Source organism: Oncorhynchus masou, chromosome 25 (genome assembly GCF_036934945.1).
Source record: "Oncorhynchus masou masou isolate Uvic2021 chromosome 25, UVic_Omas_1.1, whole genome shotgun sequence".
Taxonomy (NCBI): domain Eukaryota; kingdom Metazoa; phylum Chordata; class Actinopteri; order Salmoniformes; family Salmonidae; genus Oncorhynchus; species Oncorhynchus masou.
In genome coordinates this window covers 23,121,267-23,135,656 of record NC_088236.1, presented here as the reverse complement: position 1 = coordinate 23,135,656, position 14,390 = coordinate 23,121,267, and the positions used below count along the sequence as shown (strand labels likewise).

General features: G+C 43.0%; 1 protein-coding gene across 1 annotated transcript in view; it reads left to right on the top strand.

Annotated features, from left to right (window-relative positions):
* Nucleotides 1-14,390, top strand: part of LOC135513926 (palmitoyltransferase ZDHHC8B-like) — a 107,875-nt gene that overhangs the window by 75,816 nt on the left and 17,669 nt on the right. The window contains 1 exon segment of the mRNA XM_064936961.1: nucleotides 13,982-14,103. Within this exon segment, the coding sequence (XP_064793033.1) occupies nucleotides 13,982-14,103 (122 nt within the window).

The following is a 14,390-nucleotide window of genomic DNA, read 5'->3' as shown; positions in this document are numbered from 1 at the left end:
ATTCATCTGAAAGCTATTTCAAGCATAATAACGAGCTTCAGATACCTACAAGTAAACAAACTGTGCTCCTCGCCTCATCTCCTGCTCCTCACCTTCCCATCCTACCTTCAGCAAAATCACTTCTTGTATGACCTGCTGTCACCAGTTATTTTACAGGCTGTTTTCATCTATGCTGTCTCCATTGACAGCGGGCCTGTTGGTGTGTGTGGAATACTAAGTGAAGTGTGTAAGCGCAGAGTGGTTTGTCTCAGAAGTGTGCATGCATTAGAGACACAAAGCGAGCTCTCGGGGCCACAGTGAGCAGTGCCGCTACTGCTCCTACACCCTGTGATGTGAAGACTGAGTTATCTGACCACTGAGAGTTAGTGAGAGTTCGACTACTAGTGAAAATAACTTCAATAAGGCAAAAGCTCTCTTTCTCTCTTTTTTTCCTGCTTTATGGTGGGAAAAGATCTGTTTGTGGAGATGAGACTGATGAAAAAGAGAGGTTTGATGATTTGAAAGAGTTGGGATTGAGATTGCAGGACGCTATTGCAGCCAGGGCTATTCGGGGGTATCCAGGGCTATTCGGGGGTATCCAGGGGTATTCGGGAATATTCAGGGGTATTCAAGGTCGGCTTGTGGTCCCTAGTACTGCGGCTGCTGGTTTTCTTTTTGATTGGCCTAAGATTCAGTCTAATAACCTGATCGCTCAGGTCTGAATCTGTCCCTGATTATGAGAGAAAGATAACATAATCAGTGCTGCGCTTCAGACCTGGCTATCCCTGTGGGTTGGTGAGGTCTGAGCCTGACTATCCCTGTGGGTTGGTAGGGTGGCGAGGCCTGAGCCTGGCCATCAGAGGACATGAGGGATCAGTGGGTAGTCTGGAGCAACACATGGTCTCCATCTGCAGGGATGACCCTAACTAACACTTTAATTAATGAGAGCACAATCTCACAGACAGACAGACTGGAAGAGTGGAAACATGCAATAACCCCACAAGCACTTCTCTCTCTGCCCATTGCAAGAGTAGCGCCACACTCAAAAATGCCCTCACTAACAATGGGCAAGGGGTGTTACTATGCATTTGAATTTGTGATTTGATGATTGTTTTCTGATTCATCTAGTCACAATAGAGCCAAACGTAGTTAATGTCTGTCGTTTCATCCTCAGTGTTTGGTCTGAGGTGCCAAGTCATACCTGGCTGCCGCTGTTTCCGTTTCTATTTTTATTTCAGATGAAGCATACAGAAAGCACTCCAGATTGATTCTCGATTCCCTTTGATGGTTTCTCAGACGTTGCCCTCACACATTTCCCCCTCCCAGAACCACTCCAGCAGATAAAAGCAGCTTCAAAGCCGGCAGCTTTCCGCTCAAATCTTGTTTTTTCCCACTTATATGTTTTCCATTACTGTGAGAAAAGATTTCAGTTAGATTGGTTGGAAATGTTCTTTCACATTTAGCGTTATCAACTGACTCAAACCGATCACGCTGAAGATCTCAGTGTTCTATTCGTGATCAGCTGAGTTTTCAAAGCAGGGATTGTTCTGTGCTTCGGCTGACGTGCCAGTTCGCAGTTGACAGGATTGTATAATTGTATAGACTCAATCTTAATACGCAAGAACGATACTGACAAACACCAACTGAAGTCTGCCAGTGTATAGTTAAAATGAGGTTCTATCATGTGAATATCTATGTCCCTGAGCTAAGGTGGGGATGATTTATATTATGTGAATATCTTTATTGTCCCTAAACTGACACTGGGTGAGGCTTGTGATGATGTGAGGATATGTCCTTGGGTAGACCTCAATAGGGGCATTGTTCCCTTACTGGAGAAAGGTGAGGCCTGAGAGGATATGGGAGGTACAGTAATACTCACAATGGTTAGGGACTCTGAGGAATCAAGCATTTCTAAGGATGAAGCTATTGCTTGCTATCAGAAACCCCACATTTTAACCAACACCCATAGATGGAATTTAGAGCATGTTAGTGGTGTGGTGCTCATCCCTTGAGCATTGTTTGTACACTTCATCAATGATGACCGAAAACCTCACTATCTAATCATTGTTTTTTGTACATCTCTGCTATTCAGAAATGTCCAATAACAATTGCATGTAATCTGGCTACAATCAATACAACAAGTGTAGACATGATCTGAGTGTTGAGTAAGGCTGCAGGGTTACACTATACAAGACTGAAGTAGTACCAGACCATCCTCTCTATCTAACCATCTTGAGAGCTTGGAACTAAAAGGTTCTATCAGAAAAATTATGATTCTGAGATAATTGGCTTTAAAGTCCCGAACTCCCATTGGTTTGAACTTAAAATTAATTGGGGTATTTAGAATACTTGAATCTTTAGAATCTTGCCATAATATGGACTTAGCCCTATTTGGTAAAATATCATCTTCTGTATACCACCCCTACCTTGTCACAACAAAACTGAATTGACTCAAACGCGTTAAGGAAAAAAAATCCACAAGTTAACTTTTAACAGGGCACACCTGTTAATTGAAATGCATTCCAGGTGACTACCTCAGTAAGCTGGTTGAGAGAATGCAAAGCTGTCATCAAGGCAAAGGGTGGCTACTTTGAAGAATCTCAAATATAAAATACATTTGTTTAACAACTTTTATGGTTACTACATGATTCCATGTGTGCTATTTCATAGTTTTAGATGTATTCACTATTATTCTACAATGTAGAAAATAGTAAAATAAAGAAAAACCCTGAAATGAGTAGGTGTTCTAAATTGTTGACTGGTACTGTAGGTAGAGAACATTGAACATAACAAGGCTATGTTAATTTGGACAAAAATGCAGATAGAACCTTATAGTCCTAAACTCTCAAACTGTTACAGAAGTGTTATGATTAATTGACTTCTCTGGCTCTAGTCCAGGACCTGGTCTTCACTCAGCTCGGTAAAGACCAAGCTGAATCCTAGCTTCCACTTAAGTAAAATGTTAACTTAATATGCATTGATGTCAATGGGAGACTAAGGGAAGGCTTGACTTAGTGGAAATTAAGATTCACCTCATGGTCAGAAGTTACTTTCTAATAATGTGAGCCATTTTGCCCCATGGGAAGGAGGAACAGAGCAGCAGAGGTTCAGCAACAGCACATCCTCATGGTGTTTCTGATATTACAGAGAGATCCCATATGAAGATAAAGTGAGGTCTGCTGCCAGAGAGAGCTGCCCTTGCCTGTAGACTAGCTGGCTGGCTTTGTAGATCGATATGACTGAGTGTTAGTAATGACCGGGGCCTGCTAGCCCAGGGAAGTATGGTTTATTTATCTATAATCTTCACTGCTTGCTTATTTTTCTCCCATGGCACTGGCAGGATGTATTCAGAAGTCAGGGCGATGGTAAAATATGATTTTCATTTTCATTTATTCCTGTCATCTGATCCATTAATCTGTTTTATCTGTGTTCCGTTTGTTGTTTGGGTTACGGGTCTGGCCTTTGGACCCAACCATGAGCCTGTCTGCTGAAGGCCAATTGGCCAGCCTGTCCTGTAGAATGCAGATGACTGGCCAATGGCCTCCTAGCTCCTCATTACCTTCCAGTCACATTGTGGCGGCTGGCTGGTTCATTACCATGGTGATTGCAGCAGGCCTTCTTCCTCCCCAGTGCCCAGGTTCTAGAACTTTTGGCACCAGCAGTGTGTTGTGGGCCTTTTGGCCTTTTGGTTCAGCTCATCGCCAAACAGGGAAAACATTGTTTAAACTTTTGACAACTTTTGTAGTTAAAAAAAAAAAAAAACTATTTTTGTGCTTATGTTTACTGTAAAACAGACTTGTGATTGGCGTTGATAATTGTTTAATGGTGATTTGTTGTTGCCACTTAATTAACAAATGTCTGTGGCATGAATTATGTATCCTACTCTCTGAGTCACATTTTCCACCCACTGCATGGTCTGCTCCTGTACTCTTAATGGCCTCTTTCAGCTGGAATGACTATGCTTTGTGGAGCTCACTCTGTGTTCTTATCACTGTGAGCAAAACACATCATTCACAGACCAAGGGTGAAATTGGGATTTTATTGGAGGCGGAACAGCTTCTAAAATGTATTGCTTTTCTGTGATAATCTATTTTAAGCCGAACTAACATCTCCTAGAAGCCAAATTGAAGCCAAACTGTCACCCAAACTACCATTGTAGAACTTAGTTGATCTCTGTTCTGTTACCCCCCCATTTACAAATGTAAGATATCTTTAATTGGTCTAGCCTATATTCTAAAATGAAACTAATTCTAGTAATCACCTTTGAGTGTGGACTGTATTGTTATTCATACTGGGAAAGAACGTATAGGCCTCGGCGACGCTGTTGATTCATTGATTGTGTCAGGCAGCTTAGAGTTAGCCTACAGTGGTGCATTTGTATTTGATTTTGAATAGCGTAGTAATAGGTAATGTTTTATAGTGACTGACCTTCATGTCTTAAAGTATTGCTGGACTGTTGTTTTTCTTTTCTTATTTGAGCTGTTCTTGCTATGGACTTAGTATTTTACCAAATAGAGCTATCTTCTGTATACTCCCCTACCTTCTCACAACACAACTGATTGTCCCAAACGCATTAAGAAGGAAAGAAATACCATAAATGAACTTTTATAAAGGCATGCGTGTTAATTGAAATGCATTACCTCATGAAGCTGCTTGAGAGAGTGCCAAGAGTGTGCAAAACTGTCATCATGGGAAAGGGAGGGTACTTTGAAGAATCTCAAATATAAAATATATTTTGATTTGTTTCAAACACATCATTCACAGACCTTTTTTTGGTTACTACATGATTCCATGTGTGTTATTTCATAGTTTATGTCTTTGCTATTATTCTACAATGTAGAAAATAGTAAAACTAAAGAAAACCCTGGAATGAATAGGTGTTTTGCAACTTTTGACTGGTACTGTATTAGTAAAGACTATTACATTGAGAATAGTCTGATGGATGATAATATGATCACTTGATGAGAGAACAGCTGTTCAGCCTGAGGCAAGAAACAGTGCGCAAGCTTTTTTTGCAATGTTCTCAAATTATTAATAGCCTATAGTCACATTATGCAGCCCAAATACTGTATGCTCTGATTTCTAAGACATTCTAAGTTTTGTATCATTAACAACTAAAGTTGCCAAATAACTCTAAATCTAGCGTACCCTATAGGATCTGTTTGAAATTATCACTTTTACGCTCAACATAGCCTTCATATGCGCAGCCACTCCAGAATGGGAAAAATATCCTTTCTATTTTATTCAGCACAGTTCAATTATATTCTTCCTACTATAAAATCATATAATATAACATGGTAACATGGGACTTATAAGCATATCTTGTCTGCTAAATGAACAAGCCTACAGCCAATGGCATGCCGCATAGCCAGATAGCCTAACGTACGTAGGCTGACTCATATTCTGTTAATCTTTCTTTAGACTTACCTAAAATAAATAATGGATTTATTGTTATGGTGTATTTTAAAATGTTTATTAGACTTGTTAAAATGTAGATGTTCCAAAGGCACGCATCAGCAGCTTGTATGTGTGGAGGCCTGAAGCTGCTAAATGTGTTTATGTTAATTAACGCATAATTACCATGAGACAGGCAGACTTTTGCATGGCAATAACCGGCTGACAAAATGTCATGACCGCCACAGGCCTAGCATCAAACACACCAACACCATGGACAGTGAGTTAAAGCCCCTGGCTATGTATATACAGTGCATTCGGAAAGTATTCAGACCACTTGATTTTTTCCCAACATTTTGTTACGTTACAGCCTTATTCTAAAATGGATTAAATAGTTTTTCCCTATTTAATCTACACACAATACCCCATAATGACAAAGCAAAAACAGGTTTATAGATTTTTTGGCAAAACATTCAATATATATTTAAATATCACTTTTACAAAAGTATTCTGACCCTTTACTGTACTTTGTTGAAGCACCTTTGGCAGCGATTACAGCCTTGAGTCTTGTGTATGATGCTACAAGCTGGGCACACCTGTATTTGGGGAGTTTCTCCCATTCTTATCTTTATTTAACCTTTATTTAACTAGGTAAGTCAGTTAAGAACAAACTCTTATTCTCTGCAGATCCTCTCAAGCTCTGTGAGGTTGGATGGTGAGCTTCGTTGCACAGCTATTCTCCCCAGAGATGTTCGATCGGGTTGAAGTCCAGGCTCGGGCTGGGGCCACTCGAGGACATTTAGAGACTTGTCCCAAAGCCACTCCTGCATTGTCTTGGTTGTGTGCTTAGGATCGTTGTCCTGTTGGAAGGTGAACCTTCGCCCCAGTGTGAGGCACTGAGGAGCAGGTTTTCATCAAGGATCTCTCTGTACTTTGCTTCATTCATCTTTCCCTCGATCCTAACTAGTCTCCCAGTTCCTGCCGCTGAAAAACATCCCTGCAGCATGATGCTGCACCACCATGCTTCACCGTAGGGATGGTGCCAGGTTTCCTCCAGACATGACACTTTGCATTCAGGACAAGGAGTTCAATCTTGGTTTCATCAGACCAGAGAATCTTGTTTCTCATGGTCTGAGAGTCATTTAGGTGCCAAGCGGGCTGTCGTGCCTTTTACTGAGGAGTGGCTTCCGTCTGGCCATTCTACCATAAAGGCCTGATTGGTGGAGTGCTGCAGAGACGGTTGTCCTTCTGGAAGGTTCTACCATCTCCACAGAGGAACTCTAGAGCTCTGTCAGAGTGACCATCGGGTTCTTGGCCACCTCCCTAACCAAGGCCCTTATCCCCCAATTGCCCAGTTTGGCCTTGCGGCCAGCTCTAGGAAGAGTCTTGGTGGTTCTTAACGTCCATTTAAGAATGATAGAGGCCAATGTGTTCTTGGGGACCTTCAATACTGCAGACATTTTTTTGGTACCCTTACCCAGATCTGTGTCTCAACACAGCTCTAAGGACCAATTCCTTCGACCTCATGGCTTGGTTTTTGCTCTGACATGCACTGTCAACTGTGGGACCTTATATAGACAGGTGTGTGCCTTTACTAATCATGTCCAATCAATTGAATTTAGCACAGGCGGACTCCAATCAAGTTGTAGAAACATCTCAAGGATGATCAATGGAAACAGGATGCACCTGAGCTCAATTTCGAGTCTCAAAGCAAAAGGTCTGAATACTAATGTAAATAAGGTATTTATGTTTTTTATTTGTAATAAATGTGCTAAAATTTCTAAAAACCTGTTTTCACTTTGTCATTATGGGGTATTGTGTGTAGATTGAGGATTTTTTTAAATTCAATCCATTTTAGAATAAGGCTGTAATGAAATTTGGAAAAAGTCAAGGGTTCTGAATATTTTATGAATGCACTTTGTGTGTGTTTGTGTGTGTGTGTGTGTGTGTGTGTGTGTGTGTGTGTGTGTGTGTGTGTGTGTTTCTAAAATCAGCAAAAAAAGAAAAGCCCCTTTTTCAGGACCCTGTCTTTCAAATATAATTCTTAAAAATCAAAATAACTTCACAGATCTTCATTATAAAGGGTTTAAACACTGTTTCCCATGCTTGTTCAATGAACCATTAACAATTAATGCACATGCACCTGTGGAACGGTCGTCAAGACACTAACAGCGTACAGACGGTAGGCAATTACGGTCACAGTTATGAAAACTTAGGACACTAAAGAGGCCTTTCTAGTGACTCTGAAAAACACCAAAAGAAAGATGCCCAGGGTCCCTGCTCATCTGCTTGAATGTGCCTTAGGCATGCTGCAAGAAGGCATGAGGACAGCAGATGTGGCCAGGGCAATAAATTGCCATGTCTGTACTGTGCGATGCCGAAGATGTCGCTACAGGATGGACAGATGATCATCTCGGCAGTGGCAGACCACGTGTAACAACACCTGCACAGGATTGGTACATCCAAACATTTTTTTATTTTTTTTATTTTTTTATTTTACCTTTATTTAACCAGGCAAGTCAGTTAAGAACAAATTCTTATTTTCAATGACGGCCTGGGAACAGTGGGTTAACTGCCTGTTCAGGGGCAGAACGACAGACTTATACCTTGTCAGCTCAGGGGTTTGAACTCGCAATCTTCCGGTTACTAGTCCAACGCTCTAACCACTAGGCTACCCTGCGGGACTGGTACACCTGCCGGACTGGTACAGGATGGCAACAACAATTACCTGAGTTACACCAGGAACGCACAATCCCTCAATCAATGTTCAAACTGTCCACAATAGGCTGAGAGAGGCTGGACTGAGGGCTTGTATGCCTGTTGTAAGGCAGGTCCTCACCAGACATCACCGGCAACAACGTCGCCTATGGGCACAAACCCACCATCGCTGGACCAGACAGGATTAGCAAAAAGTGCTCTTCACTGACGAGTCGCGGTTTTGTCTCACCAGGGGTGATGGTCGGATTCACGTTTATCGCCAAAAGAATGAGCATTACACAGGCGATTTCAATGCTGTGCATTACTGGGAAGACATTCTCCTCCCTTGTGCTAACTTTCCTGCAGGCTCATCCTGACATGACTCTCCAGCATGACAATGCCACCAGCCATACTGCTCGTTCTGTGCTTGATTTCCTGCAAGACAGGAATGCCTGTGTTCTGCCATGGTCAGCGATGAGCCCGGATCTCAATCCCATAGAGCACGGCTGGGACCTGTTGAATCGGAGGGCTAGAGCTTGGGCCATTCCCCCCAGAAATGACCGGGAACTTGCAGGTGCCTTGGTGGAAGAGTGGGGTAACATCTCACAGCAAGAACTTGCAAATCTGTTGCAGTCCATGAGGAGGAGATGCACTGCAGTACTTAATGCAGCTGGTGGCCACACCAGATACTGACTGTTACTTTTGATTTTGACCCTGTTCAGGGACACATCATTCCATTTATGTTAGTCACATGTCTGTGAAACTTGTTCAGATTATGTCTCAGTTGTTGAATCTTGTTATGCTCATACAAATATTTACATGTTAAGTTTGCTGAAAATAAATGCAGTTGACAGTGAGAGGATGTTTCTTTTTTTGATGTATGTATGTATGTATGTATGAATGTATGAATGTATGAATGAAAAATAAAGAGTTTTTAACAGGGTGTGTTTTTTTTTTTACCCTCGCAGGTGTCATGTCCTTCAGACGGAAGTATGTACAGTTGAAGTCGGAAGTTTACATACATACACTTAGGTTGGAGTCATTAAAACTCATTTTTCAACCACTCCACAAATTTCTTGTTAACAAACTATAGTTTTGGCAAGTCAGTTAGGACATCTACTTTATGCATGACACAAGTAATTTTTCCAACAATTGTTTACAAACAGATTATTTCACTAATAATTCACTGTATCACAATTCTAGTGGGTCAGACGTTTACATACATACGTTTACTGTACCTTTGAACAGCTTGGAAAATTCCAGAAAATTATGTCATGGCTTTAGAAGCTTCTGAAAAATAATATCAATTAGCCTGATTTAAGTGCAGGTGTACCCGTGGATGTATTTCAAGACCTCTTTGCTTGACATCATGGGAAAATTAGCCAAGACCTCAGGAAAAAAATTGTAGACCTCCACAAGTCTGGGTCATCCTTGGGATCCAAACACCTGAAGGTACCACGTTAATCTGTACAAACAATAGTATGCCAGTATAAACACCATGGGACCACGCAGCCGTCATACCGCTCGGGAAGGAGACACGTTCTGTCTCCTAGACATGAACGTTCTTTGGTGCAAAAAGTGCAAATCAATCCCAGAACAACAGCAAAGGATCTTGTGAAGATGCTGGAGGAAACAGGTACAAAAGTATTTATATCCACCGTAAAACGAGTCCTATATCGATATAACCTGAAAGGCCGATCAGCAGGGAGGAAGCCACTGCTCCAAAACCGCCATAAAAAAAGCCAGACTACGGTTTGCAACTGCACATGGGGACAAAGATTGTTATTTTTGGAGAAATGTCCTCTGCTCTGATGAAAGAAAAATAGAACTGTTTGGCCATAATGACCATTGTTATGTTTGGAAGAAAAAGAGGATGCTTGCAAGTCAAAGAACACCATCCCAACCGTGAAGCATGGGGGGGGCAGCATCATGTTGTGCTTTGCTGCAGGAAGGACTGGTGCACTTCACAAAATACATGGCCTCGTGAGTAAGGAAAATTATGTGGATATATTGAAGCACCATCTCAAGACATCAGTCAGGAAGTTAAAGCTTGGTCACAAATGGGTATCCAAATGGACAATGACCCCAAGCATACTTCCAAAGTTGTGGCAAAATGGCTTAAGGACAACAAAGTCAAGGCATTGGAGTGGCCATCACAAAGCCCTGACCTCAATCCCATAGAAGATTTGTGGGCAGAACTGAAAAAGTGTGCGCGAGCAAGGAGGCCTACAAGTCTGACTCTGTTACACCAGCTCTGTCAGGAGGAATGGGCCAACATTCACCCAACTTATTGTGGGAAGCTTATGGAAGGCTACCTGAAATGTTTGACCCAAGTTAAACATTTTAAAGGCGATGCTACCAAATACTAATTGAGTGTATGTAAACTTCTGACCCACTGGGAATGTGATGAAAGAAATAAAAGCTGAAATCAATCATTCTCTCTACTATTATTCTGACATATCACATTCTTAAAATAAAGTGGTGATCCTAACTGACCTGAGAAGGGGAATTTTTCTAGGATTAAATGTCAGGAAGTGTGAAAAACTGAGCTTAAATGTATTTGGCTAAGGTGTATGTAAACTTCTGACTTCAACGGTAGGTAGGTTAGGTTTGGTTGGTAGGTAGGTAGGTAGGTAGGTAGGTAGGTAGGTAGGTAGCTAGGTAGGTAGCTAGGTAGGTAGCTAGGTAGGTAGGTATAATAATAATAATACTGGCTGTTTTTCTACGTGGCAAGTGGGATTATTAGTTGAAAGCAGTGCAGATTTGCGCGGTGCACTGTACTCCTCTAGGATTTTCTCTCCCTTCACTACCTTTTTTCGGTATTATCCACATGATATAGCGCTGCTTTGCCATACTCACAGAAGCTGTGGGAACCGACTATCCACATGGGCACTGATACAGGTGGTGTTTCTGGTCCCTGTTACTGGTTGACTGGAGCAGAGGCTGGGTGCTTATTGACTGGCCCTCCTCCAGAGCAGAGGCTGGGTGCTTATTGACTGGCCCTCCTCCAGAGCAGAGGCTGGGTGCTTATTGACTGGCCCTCCTCCAGAGCAGAGGCTGGGTGCTTATTGACTGGCCCTCCTCCAGAGCAGAGGCTGGGTGCTTATTGACTGGCCCTCCTCCAGAGCAGAGGCTGGTTGGCTGGCCCTCCTCCAGAGCAGAGGCTGGCCCTCCTCCAGAGCAGAGGCTGGCCCTCCTCCAGAGCAGAGGCTGGCCCTCCTCCAGAGCAGAGGCTGGTTGACTGGCCCTCCTCCAGAGCAGAGGCTGGTTGACTGGCCCTCCTCCAGAGCAGAGGCTGGTTGGCTGGCCCTCCTCCAGAGCAGAGGCTGGTTGACTGGCCCTCCTCCAGAGCAGAGGCTGGGTGCTGGGGATCACTGTGAGTCACCATGCTCCCCCAGGCCTCCTAGCACAGCATCCCATTCTCCTACCGACAGTACACACTCCACTCTGAATAATTGAACAGAGCAGAGGGGGAAGGAAGAGGCAAGATGGAGAGAGGATCACCTCCATTAACAGATGCCAGGAAATCGGTGCTCTGTGTGTGCATACAGTCTGTGTGCACTGTGTGTGTGTAAAGCAGTAACGCTGATTGAGCGGGCATGATCAAAGAAGAGTGGTTCCTCGAAACCGCTGCCTCTTCCCCATGAGACATTTAATTTGTTGTGTACACTAACACCGCTCCCTCATTTAGACCAACAGAAAGCCCCGTCTGTCTGTCTAGCTATCTACAGTGTACCTATGGCTGGCTACACTTAACCACCCTGCATTGTGGCTCAGGTGGGCCTCTAGAAGGAGACCCAGCAGCGGCGATGAGGCATAGAGACCTTTTTTGGGCTCAGTCAATGTCTTGACATTTCTACTACATTTTTCTTCTCCATTTACTTGGTATTCTTGATTGCAGCATTTTCCAGGTATCTTTGCATATTTCACAGTATGTGATGATAAATAAGCCTGTGGATAAGATCAAGCTTGACACACAACATGTCTTAATGATTCTGTTTAAATCCTGGACTAGGTTTTCCAGAACTCCCAGTAGGTGGATTCCCAGATTTTGTGCTTATTCCCTCCTGATTGCAGGAATCTTTCAACCAGGATTTAGTGAGATTCCACTATGGATGGTACACACGAACACACTGCCTATACGAGCTGTCTGTCTGTATCCATGCCGGTCTGTCTGCAACTCCCTCTCTAATTACAGGAAATGTTAGACATTGTAATATAGCTCAGCCCTGCACCCAAGTATAGCCCTTTCCTCATGAGAGGAGATCCGGTCTGTTCCATGTATGGCTGATGATGCCATTGTTATTATTTCTGAATCTCAAGAGGCGAAGAAGCAATTCCAGCTTTACACAGTGTCCTCCTTTTTGCATAGTTTTCCCATTTGCGCACGATTAAAGATACTGAAAATCTTGTTTCCACTGCTGTGTGTGTGTGTGTGTGCGTGCGTGCGTGCGTGCGTGCGTGCGTGCGTCGCGAATCACTAAGACATTTTGTGTGTCAAGCTTGATCTTATCCACAGGCTTATTTATCATCACATACTGTGAAATATGCAAAGATACCTGGAAAATGAAAGTGCGTGGTAGAGGTGATGATTGTGGGTATGGAGGAGGAGGGGGGTGCAGCAGTAACCCATTTGCATCTCCCCTCCATCCCTCATTTCATAGGCAGATTACAATCCTTTTATCAGTATGAATCAGTATTTGTCAACATATTTACATATAAACTTAGTAAAAAAAGAAACAGGACCCTGTCTTTCAAAGATAATAAATAAAAATCCAAATAACTTCACAGATCTTCATTGTAAAGGGTTTAAACACGGTTTCCCATGCTTGTTCAATGAACCATAAACAATTAATGAACCTGCACCTGTGGAACGGTCATTAAGACACTAACAGCTTACAGATGGTAGGCAATTAAGGTCACAGTTATGGAAACTTAGGACACTAAAGAGGCCTTTCTACTGACTCTGAAAAACACCAAAAGAAACATGCCCAGGATCCCTGCTCATCTGTGTGAACATGCCTTAGGTATGCTGCAAGGAGGCATGAGGACAGCAGATGTGGCCAGGGCAATAAATTGCCATGTCCGTACTGTGAGACGCCTAAGACAGAGCTGCAGGGAGACAGGACGGACAACTGATCGTCCTCGCAGTGGCAGACCACATGTAACAACACCTGCACAGGATCGGTACATCCAAACATTGGAGGGTGAGGAGGGTGAGGGCTTGGACCATTCTCACCCAGAAATGTCCGGAAACTTGCAGGTGCCTTGGTGGAAGAGTGGGGTAACATCTCACAGCAAGACTTGGCAAATCTGGCTCAGTCCATGAGGAGGAGATGCACTGCAGTACTTAATGTGGCCACACCAGATACTGACTGTTACTTTTGATTTTGACCCCCCCCCCCCCATCTTTGTTCAGGGACACGTTATTCAATTTTTGTTAGTCACGTGTCTGAGAAAATTGTTCAGTTTACGTCTCAGTTGTTGAATCTTATGTTCATACAAATATTTACACTTGTTATGTTTGTTGACAAACGCAGTTGACAGTGAGAGGACGTTTCCTTTTTTGTTGAATTTATGTAGATGCATATGTGCACATCTAATTGTGCATTTGTGTGTCATTCATTGTGTGCCTCCTATGTCAGGATAGCCTAGTGGTTAGAGCATTGGACTCATAACCGAAGGTTTGAAAGTTCAAATCCCCGAGCTGACAAATCTGTCGTTCTGCCCCTGAACAGGCAGTTAACCCACTGTTCCTAGGCCGTCATTGAAAATAAGAATTTGTTCTTAACTGACTTGCCTAGTTAAATAAAGGTAAAATAAAAAAATAAATGTCTGAATCCTCAGATATCACTATGTATGAATGAACTATGAATGGAGTTTCCTAACTGCTGTCCTCTCTCCTCTCCAGGTGCCCCTGGTTGACCAACACGATCTCCCCCGCCGTGCCTCTCTACAATGGCGTCGTCTTCCTATTTGTGCTGGCCAACTTCAGCATGGCTACCTTCATGGACCCTGGAGTCTTCCCCAAAGGTCAGTTCCCTTTTACTACTGAAAGTGTCTATATGAGATGAATGGGTCTCTCTCTCTCTTTATGTCTGTCAGTCTGTCTCTCACTCGCTCTCTCTGTCTGGGTCTTTTCAGTACCCATTAGCCCACAATGCCTGTTTTAGCTAACAACTGGGCCCTCTCTGCACCATGCTATGCATGACTTACAGGTCCTGTGACCTGGCGACCAAGTCCTGGTCGAGGTTACGAGGCCCACTGCTGCTGCCTTAGAAAAAAGACTGGCAGTACTTGATGGTAGTCAGCTGTTAGTA